At 36.2% G+C, this 14,203-nt stretch overlaps 1 protein-coding gene across 1 annotated transcript; it reads left to right on the top strand.

Annotated features, from left to right (window-relative positions):
• Positions 1–485: 485 nt before the first annotated feature.
• Positions 486–7,571, top strand: LOC145234422 (cytochrome P450 4F1-like). The gene is made up of 11 exons (XM_080099156.1): positions 486–587; positions 1,682–1,829; positions 2,030–2,162; positions 2,670–2,825; positions 3,068–3,227; positions 3,667–3,819; positions 4,323–4,410; positions 4,855–4,957; positions 5,699–5,915; positions 6,629–6,711; positions 7,403–7,571. Exons 1-11 carry the CDS (start codon positions 486–488, stop codon positions 7,569–7,571), a joined length of 1,512 nt encoding a protein of 503 aa, XP_079955282.1.
• Positions 7,572–14,203: the final 6,632 nt, after the last annotated feature.

The raw sequence follows: 14,203 nt of genomic DNA, 5'->3' as shown, positions 1-14,203 counted from the left end.
TAATGCGGTAAAACAATAAAACGTGTTTATTTTGCCAAAATTATATGGGTGTGTTCGCTGCATCACTACTTGTATTTGTCACGTGAATGCGGGGCAAAAGGCGTTTGTCAACAAAAGATACCTACACAGACAGCAGATTTTCGGGGAAAGTTCCCGCCACAATCAGACAAACAATTCTGGAAATCGCGTTTATGGGCAAGACCGTTTCTGATAAACACGGTGGCGTGATATTCCTCTTTAACGGAATTAACCGTGAAGCAAAAGTTGAACCACGCCTTACGAAAATGCTTCACCTACTGCACAGGCCTATAAAAGCAGCTTGCCCCTAACCGTTCATAGTCATTGCCCCGAAATTATATTGACAACAAGACTTTAATAGCAGAAACTAAAGTATAAAAAATATGGAAGGATCTATAGGATGGTTCTGCCAAATCGCGTTCACATATTTTGTGCTCTACGCCGTTCCAACTTTTATTTTGATAAAGATGGTCCAACCTTTGATCACGTTGCAATTGATGCAACAACGAAATGCAAAATCTGTAGGTGGGAGCAAAGACAAGCATTGGCTCTTCGGGCACGTACTGAAGGTAAAGCGAAAGTTTCAATTTATGCTTCATATTAGAGCATTATAGTAAATTTTATACACTTTTTGTTAGTGAATGTTTGACTAAAACAGTTTCTTAAATTCTATATTTGTTAAGCATTCAATTATGTCTGATAATGACATCATAAAATAGTGACACCAAATTTTAAGAGTGAACAAAAAATAAACCAGATTTGTAAAAGGTCCTGGGCTGGTACGTATAAGGTCGTGTATGTTTACATCTAAAATAGAAACTTGTGACCATTTCACACATTCAAAATATTATTCTCAAAGTCATGCATAAAACATAAACTGATTTTTGATGTTTTGCTTCTTAATTCTTGTCAACTTAATGGTATGATACTATGATTATAATCCATACCGTAACGAAAAGGTTTCATGTAGATTGTTCTGTGTGAAATATTTTATTGGTTAATTTATTTTGTAAATAATCCAAAAAAGATTGCACAGCTCACAATCGGAATAGTTATGTTTTAGAGATTACGGTGTAATATACTGCTTACATTGGTGGTTTAATCTTAACAAAACTGATGCATACATCAAATACAATAAGCAAATGACATAGTCTTGTTGTGACTTCTTATAGCTTTTACTTTATTTCATACAAAAAAAAAGGCTTGGTCAACAACCGCCATTTAATTTTATTGCACAAAAAATGGCGAAAAAATGTTATTGCTGTAACAATGGTGGGATAATGTACAACAATAAAATAATAAATCATCTTAAATTTGTCATCATTTTGTTTTCTTTTTTGTTGAGTGAAACTAATGTAAACAGTATTTAAACGCATGTAAAAATTCGGAAATAAAACAATAATCCGAAAGCCAATGAGGTTATAATCTTTTGTGCAATTCGCACTAAGTTTATGCTTAAACATTAGATAAATTAGTATTACCAAGTAATTCTTTTCTTATTATTGAAATCTCCTTTCAAGTAAAACGACCGCGACGATTCAGGGTCATTAAAATCAGATTAAGTGGTTTTTCACACTGAATTTTCTTTAGTATTACCAACGTACAATACAATATTTCAATTCAAAATTTCAGATGTGAGAAACATTTTTATTTTTTTCCGCAGTACCCTCTGAACGAGTTTAGCGGGCTGTATAAGTTGATGCAAAGAATGAAAGATTTTCCAGCAATATTTCCATACTGGATCGGTCCATTCCGAATGACTCTTTCTATTCATCACCCTGACGTAGCCAAGACAATTTTATCAAAATCATGTATGCAGTCAGTTTGTTATCTTGGTCAAAATCGAATTAAACATATTTTTAACAAACTCTTAACTTAGTTTGTCTCTATACCCGAACTTACGTTTAAAGTTTTAACAATGTTTATTTTTTAGGTTTGATTTAAAATCGTAATTTTTAAGCAACAATTTATTAGTGTTTTTTGAACACTATAAGAGATTTTGGTTTTTTAGATGCAAAAGCTTCAGGTTACAGGAAATTTCTTTACCCGATGCTGCGAAACGGCCTAGTTGTCTCACACGGAGAAATTTGGAAACGACACCGAAAACTTCTCACTCCAATATTTCATTTCAACATCCTTAAAGAGTAAGAATATCCCCTACTTCGATTAAATATAGTATAACACTGTATCACTAATGCTTTAACTATATGCCTTGTAGACTGGTATAGCTTAAAAGCATAAAGGACAACAGTCACCAATTTGTTCAGCATTGGACCCTTGTTAAAAACATTTACATTTTTTGTTATTTTGGGGAGAATATATTTTTTGTTGTTTATTTGGAAGTATCTTACGACGATTTGACGGCGTCCTTTTAGGATCATATAACACATTGATTCGCGAGTTTTAGTGCGTTTAAAAAAGAAATATGCGGCACTCGAAACTCAAATCAAACAAAATGTGGCTACGTGGTTACACCACATAATGAATAAAATAAAATGAAATGAAAAATTTGCTCTTTTCTTTCTTTGTTATTAATGATTAATGAGAGTTTTTAAGACTATGTGCACGAAGCGACTCTTTTACCCTGATAGGCCGTATCATATAAAACGATAATGTTGACCATAACTCTACTGCAAACTTTTTGTTTACAGGCACTGCATGGTGTTCAATAGAAACTGTGATGAATTAATGAAAACATGCGATAAAGCAGCAGGCACTGGTGAAGTCATTGATATGGGTGGCCTACTGCTTGAAACAACTTACATTAACATGATGGAATGCATAATGTCCCAGAAAGTCAAATCGGTGTAAGTTTTCAATTAATTAAATCCACGACTTTAGATGCAAATTGAAAAACACCAAACTTTAAAATGGTCTGTCTTTATATATAAATACTGTTAAGCTATTATTTTAAGTCTTTTAAATCACTTCGTTTTGGGGGTATTTGAGAGTTTAAAATATTTGGTTGTGTAATATTTTGTAAAACATAACAATACATAGAAAACACTAAGAAAACCTTTGAAAATCATACAGTTTGTTTTCTCTGCAGAAATGATGAGGGTTGTAGTCATCTAGTTACCAAAGCTTCTGCCCTGATATTCAAGCGCTGGTTTTCGCCTCTGCAAGCATTTGACTTAATCTACAATCGCACGGAATCCGGTAAAACGTTTCACGACGTCGTCGGAAAAGTGTATAGCAAAGTAGGAAAGGTAAGACGAGTGAATAAAGCCAAAGCAAAAATGTTTTTCTTATTTTTGTTATTCGATTGAGTAGCCCATAACTATTAACTCTTTGTCCTGTTACATGGTACATTGTTGTTTACAACATTCGTTAGTTTACTTTAATTTGTAGAACATTCGATAAATCTCAATTATCAGCTCTGATACTTGGGTTCGGCCGCACCAAAGTAAAAATATGTTGAGTAAAAGCGTTTAATTAATTGGAGTGGACTCCACCCATTGATCAACGCCTAGCGGAAGCTAAAGAAAACAAAACGCACATTAGTATCGCATCACGCAAAAGGAATATGACGTCATTTACAGTAATTTTTTCTCAGATTTCCCTTCTAATGGAACGAAACTTTTTTACAACGACCCGGTTATAAAAAAGGATGTTATTTTGCAAATTACAAACACTTCATGTGTTTAGATTATAAAAGAACGACGCCAACTTTTAAAGACTTTGGCCGCTGAAGATTTTGAGACGACAGAAATTGATGACCCGTCCACCGGAAAATCGTTTATCGTTCATAAACGAAAAGGAAAAAATGTGGACTTTCTTGACGTTCTACTTCAAACTAGGGTAAGAGCAACATAGCACGCTTACATTGCAATTTGCAGGTAAAAAAATCTTTAACTAATACAGCATGTCAGCTTTTGTTTTGTTTCAAGTTTATAAGCTTCAGACCGAACTTTCACTGACTCGATCAAACCAATTTGATTTAGTGAAAATGTTTAGGAGTTTCTATACCTGCAAATAACAATGTAACCTGAGTCTAATTGGTTTGATCAAATAAGGGAGGTTCAGGCTGAAGCTTCAGAACTAAACAAAAGTTGGCATAAGGTTAATAAGGAAAATAATGGCCTAAATAGACATAAAAAGTGACATGCTTTATTATTCAAACGTTTTAGCAAATGCTCAAGCCTCGTTTATTAACGAAACGCTTGAACAATAAAGCCTGTCGCTTTTTATGTGTATTTGGGCCGTTATTTTCCTCAATAAACTTATGAACAGATTCATGAATAGTATTCTAAAAGTTGACATACAATAAAACTATACGCCACAAAAGATTGCTTGAATTGCAGGACCAAGATGGCGTCGAGTTAACCGATGACGAGATTAGCGACGAAGTTGCAACTTTCTTTTCGGCTGGACAGGAAACGGTGGGCAACGGTGAGCAATAATTGCAAAAAAACAATTTCTGCTTGAGCTTCCAAAGAATCAATGTAGCAAGGTGTTGAGGTCAATCAAGAGTATTCCAGCAATTTTTATAATACTTAATCGACGTTTCGATGTCCCATACATCCATACAAGACGCCTTCACCAGGATAATGACTGTCGATTGTTTATCATAAAAACTGCTGGAAGAGCAATACTCGTTTATACATTATGCCTGGCAGTAATAACTTAATTAAGGTTTACTTAAGTTCACCGATGTGTATAATGTGCATTGCAATTTATTTATAACTTAGAAGCATTTAAATAAAAACAATCCTAGAAGTTTTTTAAAGTAATCGAGAATAAAACAAACAGTTTTTTAATTTTTCGATGTTATTTTTTCAAATAATACTTCATTTTCTTTTTTTGTTTTTTTGCTAACAAGTATTTACTCTTTAGGTATGGCGTGGACGTTGTATTTTCTCTCCCAAAACTTAGATTGCCAACAAAAATGTCGGGACGAAGTAAACGAGGTTCTTGGAAACAAAACTGAAATCGATATGTAAGACTAAAAAAGTTTTTACCTTATACACTATGATAAATACAGTTTGAATGCTTGGATTTAGGATTCATGTATTGCCGTTTAAATTCAGTGGCGTAATCAGGCAGAAAAGGGTTTGATGAGAGGCCCAAAACTTAAGAGGGAAATGCATTGACTCAGCGATTTAGGGTTATCCAAACATTTAAACTGTATTTGTCAGTGTAAGTGTATGAAAACAGCGATTTTTGGTAGGCATCCAAAAACGTCTATGTACAAAAATTAAGATGCACGATCCATATTTCTCAGGAAATACGCCAAAAGTTATTGTCAAAAAATTATTTTAACACTTATGGATTATGGTCCAGTTGTCAGCTTTTATACCCGTATACCAACCGAAATGCTCGCCATATTGCCAATAACATTAGGGCTAGACCGTTTTCTCAAATTTAAGATAGGCTGCCCAACCTGGGACACACGCAATCGGTTTAGACATCACCATTTGTTCGGCCCAAACAGCCCTAAAACGCCTTGTTCAAGACCAATTGTCCAATAATGCCTATTGTGTTTGTTGTCTTGGACTTTCCTGGTTCTTCAATGTGGAGGCCTGTCAATCAAACTTTCGGGCCTAAACGGGCTTCTCAAAAACGAATCGGGTTCGGGCCGGGTTTCGGGCTCTAATTTTAGGCCCGTTTACTACTCTGACTCAATTTAACCAAAATATTTACTATAGCAGTTGAGTTGAAATTTTTCCGGTTTCAACAGCGGTGACGTGAACAGTTTTCGCTATTTGACGCAATGCGTGAAGGAATCCTTGCGACTGATGCCCACAATTCACATCATAGGGAGGACAATAAGCGAGGACGTTACAATCTCACATCGCTACAGCGAAGAAACAGATATCAAACTTGTCAAAGGTCAAAACGTAATGTTAAACATTTTCATGCTGCATCGACATCCAGATATCTGGGAAAATCCTTCGGTGGGTTAAGAAAGTGTTACGAATCAGTGACGTATTTTTTCACCGATTATTTTTTTAAGTTCTATGTAAGTTAAATGTAAATTTTAGGAAACCAATGCATATACACAGCATTGTTGATGCTATACAGCAGGGGTCACCAAACGACGGCCCGCGGGCCGGATCCAACACTCGAGGTCATTTCAACCGTCCCGCGACCACATTTTTTGGTTTGCCAATCGTATTGATAACTTTGTAAAATTTAAAAACCAACCTACTCCAAAGTTTACTGTCACGATATGTAGAATTAATATTACCTGGTTTCGTATGATTACAACGCCAAGGATTGATCCAAAGCCAGTTTGTTACGTCACAGACAAGACTTCAAGTGTTAATTGTGCGCAAACAATTGCCTTCTTTTGTTACTTGTAGCGTAATATAAAAACATTGTTGGTAAGATGAGACTAACTATACAATTTAACAGTCGCATCCCCAGATTGTAAATAGGATTACAGAAAGACTGTATCTTGTCGGCCCAATAAAAATCGCCTCGCGGGCTAAGTCGAAAAGACGGCGAGGGGGCATGTAAACTAAGCGGCCCACGCGAATCATATTCAAACTTATCCTGCCACAGTGGAAAAAGTTTGGTGACACCTGCTATAAAGTGATGGCATCAACAAATATACTTACAACATTTAAATGCATGATGTAACACACATATTTGGTAAATTATTTAGGTGTTTAACCCAGAAAGATTTTCACCAGAGAACAGCAAGGATCGCCAGACTTTCGCCTTTCTGCCCTTTTCCGCTGGACCAAGGTAAAAGCATTTATTTTCAACAGTTTGGTCGAAAAAAGTTTCACTATTTTAATGGATTGTAAGGAGATATTTTCAGAACTTTTTATGGTCTTGTGCAGTGGTTTTCAACCTTTTTTAACCCGCGATCCATTCTAGCAATCAAATGTAACCTGCGACCCCCTTACAATCACTTACAATCGTCTTGCTGGTCCGTTTGGTTTTATATATAAAGTATCTGGTTAAAACACACTGACACGCTATACCTACCATAATTGTTTTGTTGTTTTGACGTTCGTTGGCCCACGAGGCGCAGTGGCACTTTGAATTATCTTCCATACAGTGATGCAATAAAGCATTTGTTATATATTGTACAGAAACACAAAAAAAGTTTAAATCAAATGGTTTGATTGTTTTACTTCTAGATGTTTTTATTTTGTTGTTGCTGAATAAAATTTTATGTTTATCAAAAGGCCTCGCAACCCCAGTCAAATGATAATCGACCCCCAAGGGGGTCGCGACCCACGGGTTGATAACCACCGGTCTTGTGTATACAATTCTATTTGCAATTCGGATGTTCGTAGTTTTAACCCAGATAGCTTAATTATTATAGTCTCAAGTGGGAAAAATGACACTTTGTAACGTCATTTTGCTTAACCACCTAAGATACTCCTTATAAAAAATACATGTTTCTAAATACGAGTTACTTTGACAGAAATTGCCTCGGTCAGCATTTTGCTATGCTTCAAATCCGAGTTGTGGTCAGTCAAATCTTGAGACGTTTTGAAGTGTACAGAGACACGGACACACTGGAACCAAAACCTGTCCCTGGTGTTTCCCTTCATTCCTCAAACGGTGTGCCAATAAAGTTACGCCGAATTTAGTTTCAACTGTGCTTGTTTTTATTTATACTGGTTTGGTGTATTTTTTTCGCGTATAATAAAATCTATGTGGTACATGTGTGGGTATGCAGTGATTCGCAAAATTTGTCTGTACTATAATTAAAGTTATACCTGTTACCTTTTTGATGTGTGTAATTAAGTTATATGATGTTTGTGACCAAAGTGCAGTTAATAACATAATTGCCTTAAAGTTTGTACTGGCGCATATTGTATTTTTGAAAAATATATACATTTACTTGCTGACAAACTGATTATTGTGTTACCAAAGATAAATCCATGGTACAAAAAAGGACTCATTGATGAGCAGTGTAGCTACGGTAGTTTAACTGTTTCCGAGTTTACATTACATGCACCTTTAGTGGTAAACAAAAAGTAGATTTTTTACCTTAGAATTTGGAGTATTTACGAAATGTAAATCGCTTTTTTAGACCTAAAACCTGATTTAAATTTCTACCCTAAAGCTTGCTAGGTAACCTGTTTTCTCTTTAGTTTTTGAAACAAGCTCTTTGTGAAGGTTTTAGCCGGGTTTGGATAACAGCAATTAACCCCGCAAAATTTACTGTAAACCTTTGCATTATTTACTAACATTTGCAACTCCAAAAAAATACGTAATTGTTCGCGAAACCAACAGTACCCGCCGCCGTTGCTCGACCATTCTAACGGTAGACCCTTGGTGACATCTGTGTTTTCGATAAAAAAAAAGCCCAGAAAAACTTGTGCTATGTTATTTAACAACCTACCAAAAACGTCCTGCAAAAGAATTTGGCTTCGAAATAATGCAGGAAAGTTTCACAAATTTCCAAACGAACAAAGGATAGACCGGCTCGGGGAAACTTGCTTGTCTGAACAAGCAGGTGATAATAGTCTTCAGTTTACAAAAAGTTTTTCGATTCCAGATCAGGAGAAAATTTTGCCGGTAAGCAAATCGCGTGGTCAAATGTGCCGGTACGTCCGGCCAATCTTCCGCGTGAGAGCGCAATAACTCGGTCTTGAAGTATCAAATAACCCATGGGTCACTGATCCAGAACGCCCTAGGCCCAGACAAGGGGGGTTTCCCCCATATATCGCGAAATGCGCAGTGTTGCGTGGCGACATAACCTGAAAAGTTGTCGGGACTGGGTATTTCCAGATCACGAAGGGTGGACCCTGCGGCACGCGTGCTGATGTAACTTTCTGTTTATGGCATATGATATGCGTAACGCCCTTCTTTGTTGCTTGAAATAGTAAGGTATATATATCGAATTTGAAAGCGCTGCGAAGACACACCTACAAGCTAGAAGTCTGTTCGTATGGTCGATTTTGCCTCTTTCAAAGTGTGCAACACTCACAGAAGACGACTCAACCAAACATATCAACACGGTACATCAAGGAGAATAGTCTTTCGGAGCACACAATGCATGAATATTTAAATTTGCAAATTGTTTGCATGAATTCGTGTCGAAGCACGAACTTTTCATGCATTTTAAAGGTCCAGATCTAAAACAGGGCCTTACAAGTTTAACATAGAAAACGCAAATGCCACCAGCTAGTTTTAATGCCACTTTCTGATAACAGCACTTCGCAGCTGTTATGTTATTATTTGCTATTGCCATCGTATCAGAAAGTCATTTTCGCCTGATCACAAATTAGGTATTACGTTATTTGCAGACCCACCATATAGTTGTCTTAACTTTACGTAACATTCTTAGCGACACAAAACTCGGTAATTGTGTGGCAATCCGAAACACAAGCATTTTGCCGTTGTACCGCGACCCGCATGCAAAAATACGACCGTAAGTTTGGTAAATATTAACAACAAGAGCAATAACAACACTGCAGAGCCGATTTCCGGCGACCTAACTTATTAGTATAAGCAATTCGGCGCAAAATTGTCATTTTCTCCCCAAAATCCGGATATTCAGTGTGTTATGCGAATAGACAAAGGAGAATTGCCTACGCACGCTGCTCTTCCGAGCGACGTCATTGTCCGCTCAGTGAACCGTTAAGCATCTGGGGTTACACGCCGGGTCCGTACCGAGTTGTAGTACTACGGTCGCAATGTGACCTGATGTTAGGATTTGTTGCCTGAAAAAAAAATCAGAAAAAAATTTCACCACGGAAAATTTCCGAAATGAAAGCATTGTTGCTCTTGATTGATTAAAGTCAATGTTGGGACTCTTATATAAGCGGGGCCTCGGACTGCCAAAGTACGTATTGCAGCTTCTGCAGAACATAGCGAGACAGAACAGCATTTGGGTGAAAAGCATTGTGTTCAACAGTTTTCATCAGCATTCAAAGGGCTCGAGTATTATAATTTGTCTTTCTGCAACATTGATTGTTTATTTTTAATTAAAATATAACAGAAATTTTTCAGAGCAGAATTTTAGTTATATGTAGTTAACAAGCCAGAGTTGTACAATTTAAATAGGTTTTACATTAAATTTTGTTTTCATTAAAATTTGAACAAAAAAAATAAGTTACCCGATATTTGATTGCGAGCAGAAAAATACTTTCTGGACTTAGAAATTAAGTTATCTGACTTCAGATTGCACGCAGAAAGGAATTAATAGAAAGGCAGCTACTCCTGCAAATAAACCAGCGGTATAATCTAACATCGCTAATCAAACGCGTTTGCCCCCGGTTTGATAATTCGCTACCGCAAACCCTAAATAATTCGTATCGCCTACCAATTTGCAAAAATAATGCCACGCAGAATGCAAAAATTTGCTGACGTTTTGCACACAAAAATACCACATAGTATTTAGCGGAACCAAACACTGCCACATTTCGAACAACACAACAAACTAACCTTCGTTGAAAATATTTAACAAAAAGGCCTAACTAGCTATAATCAGTCACTGACAAGGAATTTGCGAATGAGTTTTTCGTTATCTATAAAAATACCATATCTCGGCGTATCTAAACACCTGAACAGACTATATATTCGAACGAAAGTTGACTAAGTCTAATTATTTTTTCACTCTTGACAAACTAGCTGTTTGCTACGATCGTAGAAAAAGCAGTCACAGTAGCCAAAAATCATGAAGCAAAACATCGGTTTAATGATTCTGAAAGTGCTGCCTTTATTGGCTGTGGTGGTTTTGCACCAATCAGAGGCCAGCTTTAGCCCCCACACAAAAGGCTGTCGACGTCACATCTCGTCCTTGACAACTTGGGAGAGGGGAGTGCTGAAGAAAGTTCGAGATCAATTCCATTTACTTCACAAGCAGATGATGCGCAACTACCGACGCGAGGCGAATGTGGTCTGTTGAATTGTTTTACATCCCGTATTAAGAAAAAGCGCGAATAAAACCTTGTTTTTGAAGGCTAATGCTTTTGAGTTAGTGCCTTACAAATTTGTAATATATTTTCATAACGAAAAATAATTTCATACCTCGCAAAGCTTAAGACTCAATTTTTTGTTATTGACATCGAAAAAAATTCAATAGCAGTGTGAAGCACTCGACAAACCCACCAAAATTGATTACACAGTTTAGAAACTGCTGTTTGTTTTATTTTTAATGTAAGTAAAGTTTGGAAACCGACTTTACAATTAACAAACAATTATTTTTTTTTTGAACCATTAACATTTACCGTCCATTAACTTTTTAGGACTTTCCAGCCAGGGTACCCTTTCAATGCAGAAGAGAAAGTTATTCTGACGAAGGAGAAAAAATGTTTGAAAGAATGAACCAACAGTTTGGGTAAGAGCCATAGTTGCCGTGGACTGACTCTGTGTTATATCAAAATCTTTTTCATTTTCACCAAAACATTAAAACAATTTGGAAACATATAAAATCTTAGGTACACAATTCACGATTTATAAAAATTCCGACAAAAAACAGAGAAGTAAATATATTTGTACAAACAATTCGAGAAAAACCTAAAACATTTCGAAACTTCATGACTTTTACAACTAAATTGGCTTGTCTGTTAATGTGGAAATAAAAACTTAAGTAAAAATATAACACAGAATAATATAGGATCGTTACATGATGTTGTTAATCTTATGTTCACAGGCTTTTCATTGACATTTTGGATTTGATCCGAGCACAAGAGGGCGACAGTGATACACTCATAGAGCAAGTTACAAGACTACGAAAGGAACTTGACAGACTTATCGCGGACACTCCAACGGTAAAACCCCGAAAAAAAGTTTAATTATCATTTATTCACGCATCATCCTATGGTGCATTTATTATGAAAATACAACGGTTGTGAACATAGTTCGGACCGAGTTGTTTATTTTGGGTTAAGGACAGTATTAGAACTCTATTTAAATGAAAGAGGCCCTGATTTCACACTAGGCCACTTCAGTGTCGCAATTTTAATTAAAACAAACTTGGCTATATTCAAAACAATTCGGATGGGGTTCGGGGCTTTTACTTATAAATTCGCACCTCAACAATAAACACGCTTAGGTTTCTGGTTATGATTTTAGCCAAACAATTGTAAAAATCTTGGGTTGAGGTAGAAAACTAATAAGACATATTAACACACATTTATGGATGTGCATAACGGCAAACTGATCCCAGCATTGTTATTTTTATGTTAGTTGTCTATTTAACACAAAACGATGTTTTGCAGAAACCTGTCAAGTCTTTGACCCTCGACTCTGGGGCCATCCAATGGCCGGAGTGCTTGTATCAGTTAAGTGATTACGGACATCGCTTTGCTCGAATGTTGGGCAGGGAAAGACAATGTAGCATGCGTTCATTGGGAAGCCTCGGCAGCGTATGTTGCTCCAGACTGACATCTTGCGGATGTACAGTACTGCACGACTAACCGCCAAAGTTCGAATCAGTCAAACGAAGAACTATTTTGTAGAAGGCCTTTCTTTATTGTTCAAAATTTTCCACTATTATATGTGAAGTCAAACTTTACACAACGGTTTAATTACAGTTTGTTGTTTAACTTTAAAATCTTTTCTAAAGTGTTTATTCTTTGTTAAAGATTTTATTTTTATTTTGTGTCGCTGTGTAATATAGAAAGTTTTGTGTCTGATGTATGATCTCTGCGTGCTTTACGGTGTGACGTGTGAATGTAACTGTGCGATGATTGAACCTTGCTGTGATGCAGAACAACGTATGCTGTTATAATATATTTCAAATACATATTATCCTGCAACGAAAATCGGCTTATGTTTTTTCTCGTTAAACCTAAAAATTTAATCTGCATTAGAGCAGTTGTTCTGAACTTACGAAGTACTCATCCGATTTTACTCACCTAAGAATATTAACAGATCAGCTGTTTTACAATAATTTGTACTATTTTGTTTCAAACGTTGCAGAACAACATGTTAATAAATCAAATTTTGGTAAGTTGTGACACAAATTTGACCAGACTAAATTTGTGAACAACACTGGCAGAAAAATTACTGGTTTGGTGTAGTGACGAACGGCAAATACAACCAATGCATTTTGTAAATCAAGGTGAAGCGGAGTTGTAAACGGGCCTGAAATTGGAGCCCGAACCCGATTCGTTTTTGAGAAGCCTGCTTAGGCCTGAAAGTTTGATTGCCAGGTCTATACATTGCAGCACCAGGAAAGACCAAGACAACAAACACAATAGACAATTGATTTTATACAAGGCATTTTAGGGCTTACCACTTACCACTCTGAGGTAAAGGCAACAAATCTTATAGTTTTTGCCATCATTGCAGATTGATGACTTTAGATGGGTGCAAATTTTATTAGTCGACCAATGATATTTAATGTAAAATAAACTTCAATTCGGTTGTTGACAAAAAACAAACAAACATTAGTCAGCTAATTTGTTATCCAACTTACTGAAAATCATTTAATTAAACGACTGAATCCTTGTAGGCACAATGTGGAAATACACAGATTTTGGGACACATAAAGGCCCTTTCGTAAACGTGCTATACTTGCGTTAATAGGAGTAATGGAGTATTAAACCAAATTGATGCTTGTCAAAACAAAATATAAAGCAACAAACGTAATTGTACAACATACTCTGGACTCAAGAGCCACGTTAAAACAAGTTATGTCAACTTTTCAAATGCAATTTGTAAAATTACATTATTGTTGAACGTTTCATTTGCTTTCGCCGTATAGGCGCTTGATGAATTAATCCTTAACGAAACGACGCATAACAAATTAGACTTTTAAAAGTAACAAAACCTAGTACACCACATGTGTATAATTAAAAACTATTTGTTTTCAGCTTAACGACCATTCGTTCTTGATCAAGGGTAATACCTTACTGTGCATGATTGAGAACTTACAAAACTTGATTTACTGATCATTAAAGAATGTCAATACATTCTAGGGAATCCTAGCTGGGGGATACAAAAGCACAGGGGTGCAATTAAGCCCATGTCCACTAAACACACAAAAGCGAATAGACACGATCACTTCATATGTTTACAATGTGGCCTTTACTACACCTATACACAGCTTTTTTCAATCAACGCCTACACCACAGTCGCGTGGCATCGCGTCCAAAAATTTTGAGCGAAAAATCGCTTTGCGCGTACTGTTGAGTACCAACAGCCTGTGTTTGTTTAACATTCTCGAGTTTTGACAACTATCTAAGTAATTTGTTTTACTTCAAGCTGGAAAGGTAAACAACGAAGACAGAATTACTTGCCTCAATTAAATTACATAGCTTTT

This window comes from Phallusia mammillata, chromosome 6 (assembly GCF_965637545.1).
Source record: "Phallusia mammillata chromosome 6, kaPhaMamm4.hap1.1, whole genome shotgun sequence".
Classification (NCBI taxonomy): domain Eukaryota; kingdom Metazoa; phylum Chordata; class Ascidiacea; order Phlebobranchia; family Ascidiidae; genus Phallusia; species Phallusia mammillata.
The sequence above is the reverse complement of the archived record's forward strand: the minus strand, read 5'-3'. Positions and strand labels throughout refer to the sequence as shown.